This window comes from Pipistrellus hanaki (assembly GCF_964339955.1).
Source record: "Pipistrellus hanaki genome assembly, chromosome: 15".
Classification (NCBI taxonomy): Eukaryota; Metazoa; Chordata; class Mammalia; order Chiroptera; family Vespertilionidae; genus Pipistrellus; species Pipistrellus hanaki.
In genome coordinates, this window is record NC_140517.1 from 113,092 (window position 1) to 126,011 (window position 12,920).

Here is a 12,920-nt window from a genome sequence, read left to right on the forward strand (position 1 = left end):
GTCCGCTTCTCTCCCTGTGGAGGACAGTGGGCAGCCAAGGTCCACCTTTCAGGCACCAGTGCTGGACACCAGGTGCCCTGCAGCCACAGGAAGTGACCACTAGGGGGCAAAGGGGCCGCCATCACTCCCTGCCAGCCAGCCTGCTCCTGGGTGCTGTGGCCACCAGCAGCCCCTGGCCCCCCACTCGCCCCAACCCTTCACACACATTTTACCAGGGGTGCTGGCATCCTCCCTGCCTACCTCTCCTTGGAGCGTGGCCTCCCTGCCTCTCAGCGCACAGGGGAGCCAGAGGAAAGCTCCGGAATGAGCGTGACCTGCAGGACGAGGGGTTGTTTCCAAGCCCTCAGAGAGCCTGCTGGGCTCTGAGCTGATGCTCTTCCAAACCAGGCCCATCTCCCCTCCATCACTTCCAGGCACCCCTTGGGGGCTTGACCATCATCCCACACCTGCAGGCTCCAAGCAGAGGCCGGTCTCAGCCACCCGCTGCGGAGACCGCAGACTCCTGCCCTGCCCAGGTCCCCTCCGTCCCTCCTCAACCCTCTGGGCCCCACTCCCCAGAATAGAAAGAAATCTCCAGCACCAGGGAGGGGTATCTGACAGCAATTAATTTATTAAGCACCCCCCTCCCCCAAATATGAACACAAACAAGTTAAAAAAAAAAAAGCCCACACGTAAGACTTCAGACCCAGAGCTGACACACGAGACATGGAAATGGGAGTGACCTACGGAGGGAAGACAGAGCTGAGCGCTGCAAGTACAGAGGACAGACACTCGGGGGCTGGGGTGGTGTGCTGTGGGCGCGGCGGGGTGGCGGCGGCGCTGGCAGCTACGGGACGGCCTCGTGGCCTGGACCCCGCTGCCTCACTTGGGGCCCTGGGCCTCGGATTCCTCCTCATCATCTTCGTACATCTCGCCCTCCTCCTCGGCTGTGGCGTCCTGGTACTGCTGGTACTCGGACACCAGGTCGTTCATGTTGCTCTCAGCCTCAGTGAACTCCATCTCGTCCATGCCCTCGCCCGTGTACCAGTGCAGGAAGGCCTTGCGCCGGAACATGGCGGTGAACTGCTCGGAGATGCGCTTGAACAGCTCCTGGATGGCCGTGCTGTTGCCGATGAAGGTGGAGGACATCTTGAGGCCTCGGGGCGGGATGTCGCACACGGCCACCTTCACGTTGTTGGGGATCCACTCCACGAAGTAGCTGCTGTTCTTGCTCTGGATGGCCAGCATCTGCTCGTCCACCTCCTTCATGGACATGCGGCCGCGGAAGATGGCAGCCACGGTCAGGTAGCGGCCGTGGCGCGGGTCACAGGCGGCCATCATGTTCTTGGCGTCGAACATCTGCTGGGTGAGCTCGGGCACTGTCAGGGCGCGGTACTGCTGGCTGCCCCGGGCGGTGAGCGGGGCAAAGCCGGGCATGAAGAAGTGCAGGCGCGGGAAGGGCACCATGTTCACGGCCAGCTTGCGCAGGTCGGCGTTGAGCTGGCCGGGGAAGCGAAGGGAGGTGGTGACTCCGCTCATGGTGGCCGACACCAGGTGGTTGAGGTCCCCGTAGGTGGGCGTGGCCAGCTTGAGGGTGCGGAAGCAGATGTCGTACAGGGCCTCGTTGTCGATGCAGTAGGTCTCGTCCGTGTTCTCCACCAGCTGGTGGATGGACAGCGTGGCGTTGTAGGGCTCCACCACTGTGTCCGACACCTTGGGCGAGGGCACCACGCTGAAGGTGTTCATGATGCGGTCAGGGTACTCCTCCCGCACCTTGCTGATGAGGAGGGTGCCCATCCCAGACCCGGTGCCCCCGCCCAGCGAGTGGGTCAGCTGGAAGCCCTGCAGGCAGTCGCAGTTCTCGCACTCCTTCCGCACGACGTCCAGGACGGAGTCCACCAGCTCGGCGCCCTCCGTGTAGTGCCCCTTGGCCCAGTTGTTGCCGGCCCCACTCTGACCTGCGGGGAGTCAGAAGGTGGCACGGACAGGGTCAGGCCTCCAGAACCTGAACATCCCACCCCAAAGGGCCCCTGCCGCAGTCCTGTGCCCGCTTTCCCTTTAAAAGCGGGGGTCCATCCCTCCTCTCCCCACGGCTCTCCACACCAGCTGTGCTCCTGCATGGCACTGTGTGAAGGGCTCTGGTCAGAAACTGAGAACCTGGAGTGCAGCCGCTGCTCTGTCTCGCTTGGGGTCCTGGGTGAAGCCATCCTCCCTTCCCTCCAGCCCACCCACCCTCCTGGGCCGTGCCCAAAGCATCAACTACAATCCCAGAGGCCCTTGCAGCTCTGGGTCTGGACTGGACTGGTGCCAGTTGGTGGGGGTGCTAAGCTCCGGAAGGAAGAAGTGAGGGAGGCCCTGAGGGCACAGGATCACCCCGCCTCTGGACCCCAGTGACATGCTCATGAGCTCCCTCCAGCCTCTGGGCCACCAGTCCCTCAGGGCCCGGTCCTTAGTTCTGAGTTGCACAGCTCTAACTGAAGTGCACAGTGGCTCTGTTCCCTGCACAGAGCCTCTCTCCAGTCTCCAGTGCCAGCTGCAGAGGGGAGTTGGCTCTGCCTGCAGGTTTGTGGAGGGGGGAGGGGGCTGTGCCCTTTTGTTTCCATTGGCCTAGGTTTGTGGTGGAGGGTCTGCCGAGAGGGAAACTTACCGAATATGAAATTGTCAGGCCTGAAGAGGTGCCCGAAGGCCCCAGAGCGGACGCTGTCCATGGTCCCGGGCTCCAGGTCCACCAGGATGGCCCTGGGCACATATTTGTGAGCTGAGGGGAGAGGGCAGAGTGGGGGATGAGCATCCTGGAGACCCAGGGCTCTCCCTCCTCTAAATCCTGCCCCCACTGGACTCTGGGTCAGAGGGCTGGAACCACGTGTGATATGGTGACTGACACTGGGCAGCCCAGACCAATGTCTCCTGTTCAGCGTGGGCATCATCCCACACCAGACGCTAAGCATCCCTGCCCGAGCCCTCCAGGCGACCCCTGCTCTGGACCCTCAGGAGGACTCAGAAGGGACCTTCCGGATCCTTTATGACCCCTGGACTGTGCACGTACCTGTGGCCGAGAACATGTTTGGTCTCACTATGGTGAGTCCCCGGATACACCGAACCTGCCAGCCCAGCAATGGGAGGGCAGGTCCAGGGGGCCCAGCCCAGGTGTCCCCCAGCCCCCAGGGAGGGAGGGGTGCTCACAGGAGGCCTCGTTGTAGTAGACGCTGATGCGCTCCAGCTGCAGGTCCGAGTCCCCCACGTAGTTGCCACTGGGGTCTATTCCGTGCTCATCGCTGATGACCTCCCAGAACTGCAGGGGGAACGGGGGTCAGCAGGGGCCGTGACAGGCTGGGCCCCAAAGCCTGCAGTAGCCCCTGGGGGAGACCCTGGAGAGCCCTGAGCTCCGCCGTCTGTCAGGAGAGTATAATAAATGTCACGTCCACGGGGCCAGAGCTCACCGAGGAGTTCGAGACTCGGCTGACACAAACCAGCTCTGCACTTGCTGACCAGAGTTACCAACAAGCACCCCCTTTGGGTGGCTTTTATTATTCTGTTTTCAGACGAAGAGACAGAGGCACAGAAAGGGAACAGAGTCCACGATGCTTGTGCCCTCAGGGCCGAAGACGGCCAGCGACAGGGCCCAGCAGGGTCCAGACGCCATCAGCCTTAGCCACAGGAACACAGGCCCCAGTGGGGAGTGACGTGCCCAGGTCGCCCAGCCTCTCCGTCCACAGCTGGCACAGCCCTAATCCTCAGGGCTCATGCTCCCCCTGGGCAGGCACCCACAGGGCTTCTCACACTCCTCTCCCCCGACTGCAGCCGCCAGGGGAGCAGCCCAGGACCAAGGCTCAGAGCTGGACCGCCTTTTCCCAGCCACGTGACTGTGGGCAGGTCCTGAAGATGCTCTGGGCCTCAGTGTCCACATGTTTAATGGGTGTGAGGATGGGAACGGGCCGCTGTGAGCGTGGAGTTACCTGTGGGAGCGTGTGACGGTGTGTGATGAAGGCTGAGTGCTGCATGGAATTATGAGCACACGTGTCTGCACAAGGACAAGTCCCCCGCTGGACAGAGCTCTGCCTCCCCCAGGGGCACTTCCGGTTGGCCCCTGCAGGCAGGAGGTCATATGCTATGGCCACTGGCCCAGTGCCCCTCCCTTTTGCTCCCCAGGGTTCCTTTCAGAAGCTGAATGGGGGTGAGGTCATCGAGAAGCAACAGGCCCCTCCATAGGAGCCATGTGCAGTGAGAAGGCTGCCCAGTTAAAAAATCAACCACAATTCAGTTAGCATGAGCTTGCTAGTATCTATCTATAGAAGCCTCGGACAGACACACAGACATAGCATAGAAGTCTCGAACAGACACACAGACACAGCGGTGCCTTGGCCCATGCTCCTGGGTTGGGGGAGAGACCTCTGATCACAGCATGCCCTTTGGTTCTTTTGGAGTTCTTTGTCACGTGCACGTGACAACTTCACATGCAAAACAATAATAATAAAGATTAAATTGTTTAAAAACTGAAAGAGTAGCCCTCGCCGGTCTGGCTCAGTGGATAGTGTGTCGGCTGCAGACAAAAGGGTCCTGCAGTCAGACTGGTTGCAGGCTCCTCCCCAACCTGGGCCCTGGCCGGAGCACATGCAGGAGGCAACCAATCGATGTGTCTCTCACATCGATTTTTCCCTCTCTCCCACTCTCTCTAAAAATCAATGGGAAAATATCCTCAGGTGAGGATTAAAAAAAAAAAAAAAAAAAAAAAGACATATCCTCGGGGAAAAGGCACAGAAGTAACAGAGTAACAAAGAAAACCTCAGGACAGATGCCGTATTTTCCACAAAGGCCTGGAGATCAGGAGCTGGAAAAATTAAACCCCCGCTGAGGGGGACCTGGAGGGGAGGTGGTTAAGTGGCACAGCCTTACCTGCACTGCTTCCATTTGTTAAGGGGGATATGTTAATAACTGTTTGTAATTAAAACGAATAGATTATAATTTAAAACATTAAATAGACCTACTTAGATTGTGTAACATTTGATAAATACTAAAATACAATTTTTACATTAAATAAGAAATAATTACGATCACCACTACAGGTCAGGAAACTGGCAGGGGCCCGCAGACCCAGTGTCCAGGCAGGCTCCTAGTTCACCAGGTTTCTGCCTGGTGTCCGGTGGTCAGACCCGGGCCCGGGCGCTGTCCGAGGTGCTGATCCTTCGCCCGCCGCTGAGGGGCTGGAGGGGGCGGGCAGCATGAGGCGGGGGGCGGCGGGGACTGGCCAATTCCCCGGGGTTTAAGCCCCTCCAAGACCCCAAATCTCTCCCCCACTCTTCACCCTCCGCCCCGCCCCCAACCCAATTATAACGGACCAAGGAGGCGCAGGGAAGGGGCGGGACAAGGATAGGGAAACCCCTCTGGTTGGCTGGGAGCCCCACCCCCCGCGGCCACGCCCAGCGGCCGGGAGAAAGGCCCAGACAAAGGCCCAAGGCGGCCCTGCCTCCGGAGGGCGGAGGGAGGGTCTCTGGGCTTCTCGCCCCAGTGGTGGCGGGCAGGGTGCCCTGTGCATCCTGATGTCATAGATTCAAACTCCTCCTCGTCCGGGGAGAGCTGCTCTCTCGTCCTTGGGGGAGGGCCACACCCTGTCACCCACCCTGGAAGGGATCCCAGTGAAACCCTGACCAGGAGCCCAACCCGTATGGTCCCAGTCAGGATCATAGCCCCCTAGTCTCGATCGCCCCGAATTCCCTCCCTCCCCACCCCACCCTCCCCAGAGCCAGCAGCCCGATCCAGGCTCCACTCAGGACTGGAGGCAGGAAAGAGGCCCCCAGACCACCCCAGTCAGCAGCTGCCGGTGGTGGGCAGGCAGACTCTCCAGATGGGACCTCGGGAAGTGGGGGACCTGGGGGAAGTGGGGGGACCTGGGGGAAGTGGGGGGATCTGGGGGAAGTGGGGGGACCTGGGGGAAGTGAGGGGATCTGGGGGACTTGGGGGATCTGGGGAAAGTGGGGGGATCTGGGGGAAGTGAGGGTATCTGGGGGAAGTGGGGGGATCTGGGGGAAGTGAGGGGATCTGGGGGAAGTGGGGGGACCTGGGGGAAGTTGGAGGACTTGGGGGAAGTGGGGGGATCTGGGGGAAGTGGGGGGATCTGGGGGAAGTGGGGGGACCTGAGGGAAGTGGGGGGATCTGGAGGGAGGGGGCTCTGGGCACTTGCCCCAGGGTTGGTCTCTGGAGACCTTCCAGGCAGGGAGGCGGAAGACGGAAAAGGAAGCAATGATCCCTCTCCGGCAAACGCACGTCTCTCGTGTTTGGTGTGTTTAAAATGACCAGATACTAATTGTTAAATCTAACATACATTTAGAAGTCAATGCGAAAGGAATGAAAAGTCACGAGCAGACGCTCTGTCTGCAGAGGACAGTGTGGCCAGCAGCCGCAGGTGCACCCCTCTGTCCCCAGAGGAGGCCGTCAGGCTGTGGAGGGAGGGAGAGGCATGGACCCCTCCCCCCCAGGCCGCGGGGCTCAGAGCTGCCCCCACCCCCACCCCCACCCCCAGGACCCCTGGCCCTCCGAGGAGCAGATGGTCAGAGCAGGCTGGACCTTGTGCTGCATTAGGAACCCGCCCCTCCCACCTGGTCCGGCAGCTGCCAGGACGGCCCCGGAGCTCGGGTTTGGTTTGAGGCCACCATCCCCCAGGCCTCCCCTCCCCAGCCCCGCCCCGGGCAGCGCAGCTGTGTCCTCCGTGATTGGGAGCCTCGGATCCCGCCTCCGGGACCCATCCCAGGGCCTCCGCCCTGGAGCCCAAGCTGCAATTTACATGTCAGCCACGTGGGTGCCCCGGCCCCGTAGAAATTAGCTTTTTGTTCTCGCCGTTTCCACGGCAACAGCCTCCAGAGGAAGCTTTTCCTGGGCCCCTTTCTCCGAGGCGTGTCTCCAGCCCCCGCCTCCTCCTCGGGGAATCCTCTGGGCCGCGTCCCCGCTGGGCCCTGGCCGTGGTCCTGACCGAGCCCCGCTCCTCCCGCCGTGGTGCCGGGGCCGGAGCGGGGGGGCGGGGGGGGTGGGAGGGGGGGTGGGAGGGGGGCCCGCCCTGCGCCCCGCGGGGACCGAGCGGGGGGTGGGGGGGAGCGGGCTGGGTCCGGCCCGGGCGGGGTGACCTTGGGCCCGGATAGCCTCCCGGACCCGGTGCCCTGACATCGCCTCCCGGGAACGGGCCACGTCTTCCCGCCTCGGTCCCCGCCGCTGGGCGGGGGGCTCACAATGGACGGAGGGGCCGCGCTCAGAGCTCCCGGGGCCAGGAGGCGCTTTGTTCCCAGTCCCACCCTAGACTCGGGGTCCCACCAAGACTCGGGGTGCCATTGCTGGGGGGTTGCCCAGGGGGGCTGCGCTGCGGGAGGGGCTGGTCCTGGACCAAGGTCACCTCGAGTCAGGGCCCAACCCGCACCCAACAAAGGAACGGGTGGGGCCGGGCCGCCGAGGGGTGATCGCGGCAGAACGGGGGTCACCAGGCGCCCCGGCCGCTCGGAGGACCCCGTTCCTGGGGCGGGGGCATCGTGCTCAGAGGATGAGCCTCCCTCACACCAGCTCACCCCCCGCCCAGCTCGCCCCCCGCCCAGCCCAGGCCGAGAGGGACCCGGTGCGGCCACGCCCCGCCAGCCCGGCGGTCCCCGGGGGTGGGGGTGGGGGGCGCCGGGCCGGCGGGATCGAGAGAGGCGGCGGGGGGTCAGGGCGGCCCGGCACTTTGTCATCGGTTTTCCGGGGCGACTGCGCTAGAGGTCCGCGATGCTCCCGCTCCCCTCCCCAGGGCTCTCCTTCCCTCCTCGGGGCTCCCCTTCCCTTCCCGGGGCTTGGACCCGGCTAGCTCGGACGGGGCTGGCTCGGACGGAGCGCGGGGCGGCCTCACCTTGGCCCCGATCTGGTTGCCGCACTGGCCGGCCTGGATGTGCACGATCTCCCTCATGGCGGCGGCGGGTGCGGGAAGCGGAGGGCCGGGCGGTGCGGAGCCCCGGCCGCCGCGGCTCTTATAGGCCCGGCCCCGCCCGCCGGCGTCTCCGCGGCCAATGGGGGCGCCGCCGCCGCTGCGGCACGGCCGCCGCCTCTGCACCGCGTCTGTCTCCGCGGCGGGCGGGGCCGCTCCCTCCCGGGAAGAGGGTCTGCGGGACCAGGGAGGACAATGGAAGGCCCTCGGTCCTCGGACCCCGCCCCGCTGCCCCTCAGCTCCACCGGCTTTGCTTAGGGGCGGACCCCGTCTTCCTCCGCAATGGGGGCGGCGGACGCCTCCTTCTCCCAGTGTATGCACGGGGGGCCGGCCAGGTACCTGAGCTCCTCTGGACCCCGCAGAGGCTGGGGCAGGGGCAGGGGCTGGGCTGGGGCTGGGGCTGGGGTGGGAGAGGAAAAAGGCCCAACAGCCAGCGCAGGGCTAAGGCATCCCGAGCCAGAGTGGCCGTGGATGCGGGAGGGCTGCGGCGGCCCCCTCTGCAGTGGGGAGCCACCCCCACCCCTGCCCGGCGCTGCTGCCCAGGGCCCTGCTGTGTGCCCCCCACTCCCACCCCCGTCCTCCCCCCACCCCCGCCAGGCAGTGCCTGCAGGCGGCACTAGTGGCTCAGGGAATGCTGTGCCGGGAACTGCCATGAGGACACTCCAGGGAGGGACCCACAGAGGGGGGTGCAGTCCTGCTGCTCCCCGATGTCATCTGTGGGTCTGGACCCCCCGTCCACGTGGGGCCCAGGCAGTGGGGGCAGGGGCGCGTGTAGGAGCGATGTGTGCGCTAAGTGAGGTTCCTGCAGGGAAAACTGGGGAAGTCAGAGGTGCCGGGAGGGGCCCTGTACCCCATACGTGAGGACAGACACTGTACCCCACACTCAGGCCCACGGGCTTCCCGTTCTCCCGGGCTCGGACATGGCGTGAAGACACCTCAGAGCAGGTCCTTCTGTGGTTCCTGGGACACATCCTCCAGGCAGGGCGTCCCGTCAGCTGAGCGAGCTCGGGGCACACCTGTGTCCTGAGTGTGTGCCCAGGAGGGGGCTGGTGGGGTGTGGCCGTGTCCGGCCCGCTCTCCCCCCTCCTCCCGAAGCTCCCCGATTTGGCAAGCCTAGAAGCGGGTCTTTGTTCTCAAGAGAAGCCCCTCCCCCCATGTCCATGAGGTGGCTTTCTGTGGTTGGCTTCTGGTCACTGGGGCTCCGCCCGTCCCCACTCAGGGGGTCCTTGGTGAGCTTTTGGCTGTGCCTCCCTGTCTGAGCAGCAGAAGCTTTGCAGCATCCCGTAGGGCAGGACCCCTCTGGCTGGCCTCCCTGTGGAATGGCGTAGGACCAGCCGGCTCCCCTCCATCCCCAGAGGGCTCCAGGCTGACTCGCCGTCCTGTCCATCTTCCAGCAAAGGCTGGCCCTGCCGGGAACCAGCTCCCAGCCCCAAGGCAGCAGTCAGGGCTGGCGCTGCCAGCAGGGTGGGGTGGAGACTGCTCAGGCGGCTGCAGACGCATCTAGAACTACCTGGGTGTTGGCTGATGCCGTCACTTTCCCCTCCACGGAGCCTGTACCAGGAATGGGGCTGACTGCATGCTCGGCGTCTGGAGGAACCAGTGGCTCCCCGGATAGAGGCCCCGGGTTTCAGCACAGGGAGGACCCCAGGAACTCCAACACCGTGCAGCAGGGCCCACCCCTGATACCAATCCCAGGGACACTGCCTGCAGCCACTGGACAGCCTCTCCCCATTCTGGGCGGCTTTGGCTCGAATATCTGCCAGGGCTGGTAGGGCTGGAGGAACGAGAACCCGTCCTGACCCACCCTGCACCTTGGACCCCCTGGGGGTGACCCAGAGCAGGCCAGGAGGAGGGCCAGCTGTGCTCTGGCCAAGGTCACAGAGGGTCACGGAGGTCCTGCTTCTGCTGCAGCCGAGGGCAGCTGGGACCCGTCAGCCTCCTCCCCATGGAGGTGCCTGGGGAGGACTCCTCCCTCCAGCTGCCCGGGACCGGGTTCACATTTACAGAGAAGGCAGACGCAGCATCAGAGCAGGTGCAACGGGGCTGGGGCTTCAGGCATGCTGGGTCCTGTGCGGGTTCTGGGATATATAACTCTACCTACATCACTCCCACCAGGCCCCTCCATGGCTTCTCCACCCTCAAGCATCAAGCACCTTTGCATTGAGCCAGCGTGGACGGCCATGGAGCTGCTCCAAGCACAGCATTTATTCCCAGATGCTTCCCGGCCCCGGGTACTGGTCACTGATTCCAACTAATGGCTGTGGCCTCGGCCTGAGCAGGCAGTGGCGGGCATGATCTGAGGGGCCTGTGTGGTGCAAACAAATGGGCCGAGCCCCCAGCTCTCCAGCGCCACGAGCCCCAGATCAGCCCCGTGCCCACTGCGGCTCCTGCGGACACGTCCCCCTGCCCGGGACAGGACCTCGCTCCTTTCCCCGTGAGGCGCGGTCCTGCTCATCACAGTCCCTTCTCCTGAGGTCCTCGGTGCTCTGCCAGCCACGGACTTCACCTCCCGATGGGCGGGCACAGGTGGGTCCTCGCCTATCTCTGGGTGCAGGGGGATGTCTCCCGCGTGGGCCATGTCGGTCCAGGAGCCCAGGCCTGCCCTGTGCCTGTGGCCCCATCTCCCCAGCTCCCCGTAACCCCCACAACTCCTGGAGATGTCTGCTGACTCCTCTCTGGCCCAGAGGGTCGGTGCGCCCACACCTTCGGCGATCACCCAGTCTGTCCTTCCTGGCCAGTGACTGCCCGGCCACACAGGAGTGGGCCATGGGATGGCTCCCCTCCCCCTGCCGGCAGGCACCTGGCCGTGGCCCTCGGCACCCGCTCACCAGGAGCACTGCAGCACCTCCTGGAGCGTCTTCCGGAGCTCGGGGCTGCGGAAGGCGTAGATGAGCGGGTCCACGATGGTGTTGCAGATGACGAGGGCCAGGAAGAGGGGGACGTTCCGGAAGACGCAGTGGCAGGCGGGGTGCTGAGGGCAGAGGACGATGAGCAGGAGGTGCAGGAAGAAGGGGCCCCAGCAGAGGAAGAAGATGCCCAGCAGGGTGGTGAGGGTGGCAGCCCCTTTGAGGCCGAGGCCCTGGGGGGCAGGGCGCTGCCTCTTGTGCAACCGGGCGATGCCGCGGGTGTGCTGGCAGGCCTGCGCCAGCATGCAGGCGTAGAGCACCGCCATGAGCGCCAGCAGGGCCACGAAGAAGCTGACCAGGCAGAGCAGGACGGCCGTGTGGGCGTAGTAGGCGATGAAGAGGGTGCTGGAGGCCACGCTGGCCACCCAGATGCCCGCGATGGCCCGCCACACCCGGGGCAGGGTCACGATGCTGTGGTAGCGCAGCGCGTAGAAGATGGAGATGTACCGGTCCACCGCGATGGCGGCCAGGGAGCAGAGGCTGGACACCATGGAGCCGCAGATGAGCACGTCCAGGACGTCGTGCAGCTGCTGCACCGCGGGCGCCTGGGCCGCCAGCGCGCCCGCCTCCAGCAGCAGCGCCACGGCCGTGCCCAGCACGTTGCTCACGCTCACCAGCAGGTCCGACACGGCCAGGCAGCAGATGAAGAAGTACATGGGCGAGTGTAGGTTGCGGTTCTTGGCGATGGCGGCCACCACCAGCACGTTCTCCACCAGGCTCACCAGCCCCAGGCTGAGGAAGAGCCCGTCGGGAACGGACACCTCCAGGCACCAGGCGTCCGTCTGGTTGGGGGCCGGTCCGGGGTGGGGGGTGGCTGGGGGGGTGGAGTTGAGGATGCCCAGCAGCCTCCTCTGGGCGCCCTGTGCAAGCATCGTCGCCCCAGCAAGCGGGAAGGGGCCTTCTGCTGCGGGCATCCGCTCAGCTCATGGTGCCCCCAGTGGGGCCCGACGCACCCCCAGGGCCCTCCCACACTCACCGTCTCCCTGGCCGGACAGATGCCAGCCCAGGTGCCCCCGCTTCTCGACCAATCTGGTCACTTCCCAGCCAGGACCCCAAGCTCCCCAGCACCAGCCCGCTCCCCACCTCTCCCTGGGTGTGGTCGCCTAGGCCCTCACATTTCTAAGCCTCCCGCCTCCCAGGCCAGGCAGGACTGAGGCCCAGGAAGAATGGACCCTTTCTCTACATCCTTCACTTTGCCCGCTCAGCCCCTCCTCCTGAGGGCTGCCACATGATGGGCGTGTGCCCAGGGATTCATCAGAGCACCCTGGGCACCACTGCTGCCACCAGGCGGCAGGCTGGCACCAGGGCCGTTCGGCTCCCTAGGCCGCTGACTCCGACACAGCCTACATTCCCCTTCCTGCTCACAGCCACTGCAGTCACCGTGTTCTGCCAGCCAGCGCCATCAGGCCTCGGCTCCAGGGGTCTGTGTGGGTATCCTTGCAACCTGCCAGACACTCAAACCCTCCTCCTGACCCATGGCAAACACCACCTCCTGGAGGCCTCCTGTTCCTGAGGCCAGCGGTGCTGCTCTGCCTCCGGAAGTCTTTGGCCCTCGCCCCGCTCCGTTAGATGTTCACTGGGGGCAGCCCGTCCCCAAGGCCCCCAGTCCCTTGGCTGAGTACTGCCCGAGGACAGCCTGGCCACGTGGGCTGGAAGATAAGCTTTGTCATCTTGGCGGGGGGAGGGAGGGGTTGGCTCAGAGCTACCGGGAAGGACACCACAGGCTCCACGCCAGGAGCCACTCCAAGACAGACCTCACGTGGTCGCTGTGGGAACGTGGGTCCAGAGAGCCCGTGGGCACCAGGCTGGCCTCATGCCACCCCAGCACTTCCTCACTGAGGATGGCATCTGACCACAAACCTCCTCTGGAGGTGTAGGCAGAGAGGGAAGGGGAAAATGAGGCGACTAGACAGGTAAGTGGCTGGGGGTGCAGATGGGGCCGGAGAGAGTTGGGGAGGTCTGTTTTTTTCCTTAATTGATTTTCAGAGAGAGGAAGGGAGAGAGAGAAACATCAGTTTGTTGTTTCAATTATTTAGGCATTCACTGGTTGCTTTTTAAAATTTTATTTTTATTGTTGAAAGCATTACAGATACTGGTTG

General features: G+C 64.3%; 2 protein-coding genes across 2 annotated transcripts; both read right to left on the minus strand.

The window, feature by feature from the left end:
• Positions 1-590: 590 nt before the first annotated feature.
• Positions 591-7,976, minus strand: TUBB3 (tubulin beta 3 class III). The gene is made up of 4 exons (XM_084861183.1): positions 7,841-7,976; positions 3,163-3,271; positions 2,627-2,737; positions 591-1,937 (listed from the first exon to the last, which is right to left on the minus strand). The coding sequence occupies exons 1-4, from the start codon at positions 7,895-7,897 to the stop codon at positions 862-864; spliced, it is 1,353 nt and encodes a 450-aa protein (XP_084717309.1). The 5' UTR covers positions 7,898-7,976; the 3' UTR covers positions 591-861.
• Positions 7,977-10,050: 2,074 nt separating this feature from the next.
• On the minus strand, positions 10,051-11,731 carry MC1R (melanocortin 1 receptor). The gene has a single exon (XM_084860807.1). The coding sequence runs from the start codon at positions 11,691-11,693 to the stop codon at positions 10,740-10,742; it is 954 nt and encodes a 317-aa protein (XP_084716933.1). The 5' UTR covers positions 11,694-11,731; the 3' UTR covers positions 10,051-10,739.
• Between the last annotated feature and the right edge of the window lie 1,189 nt (positions 11,732-12,920).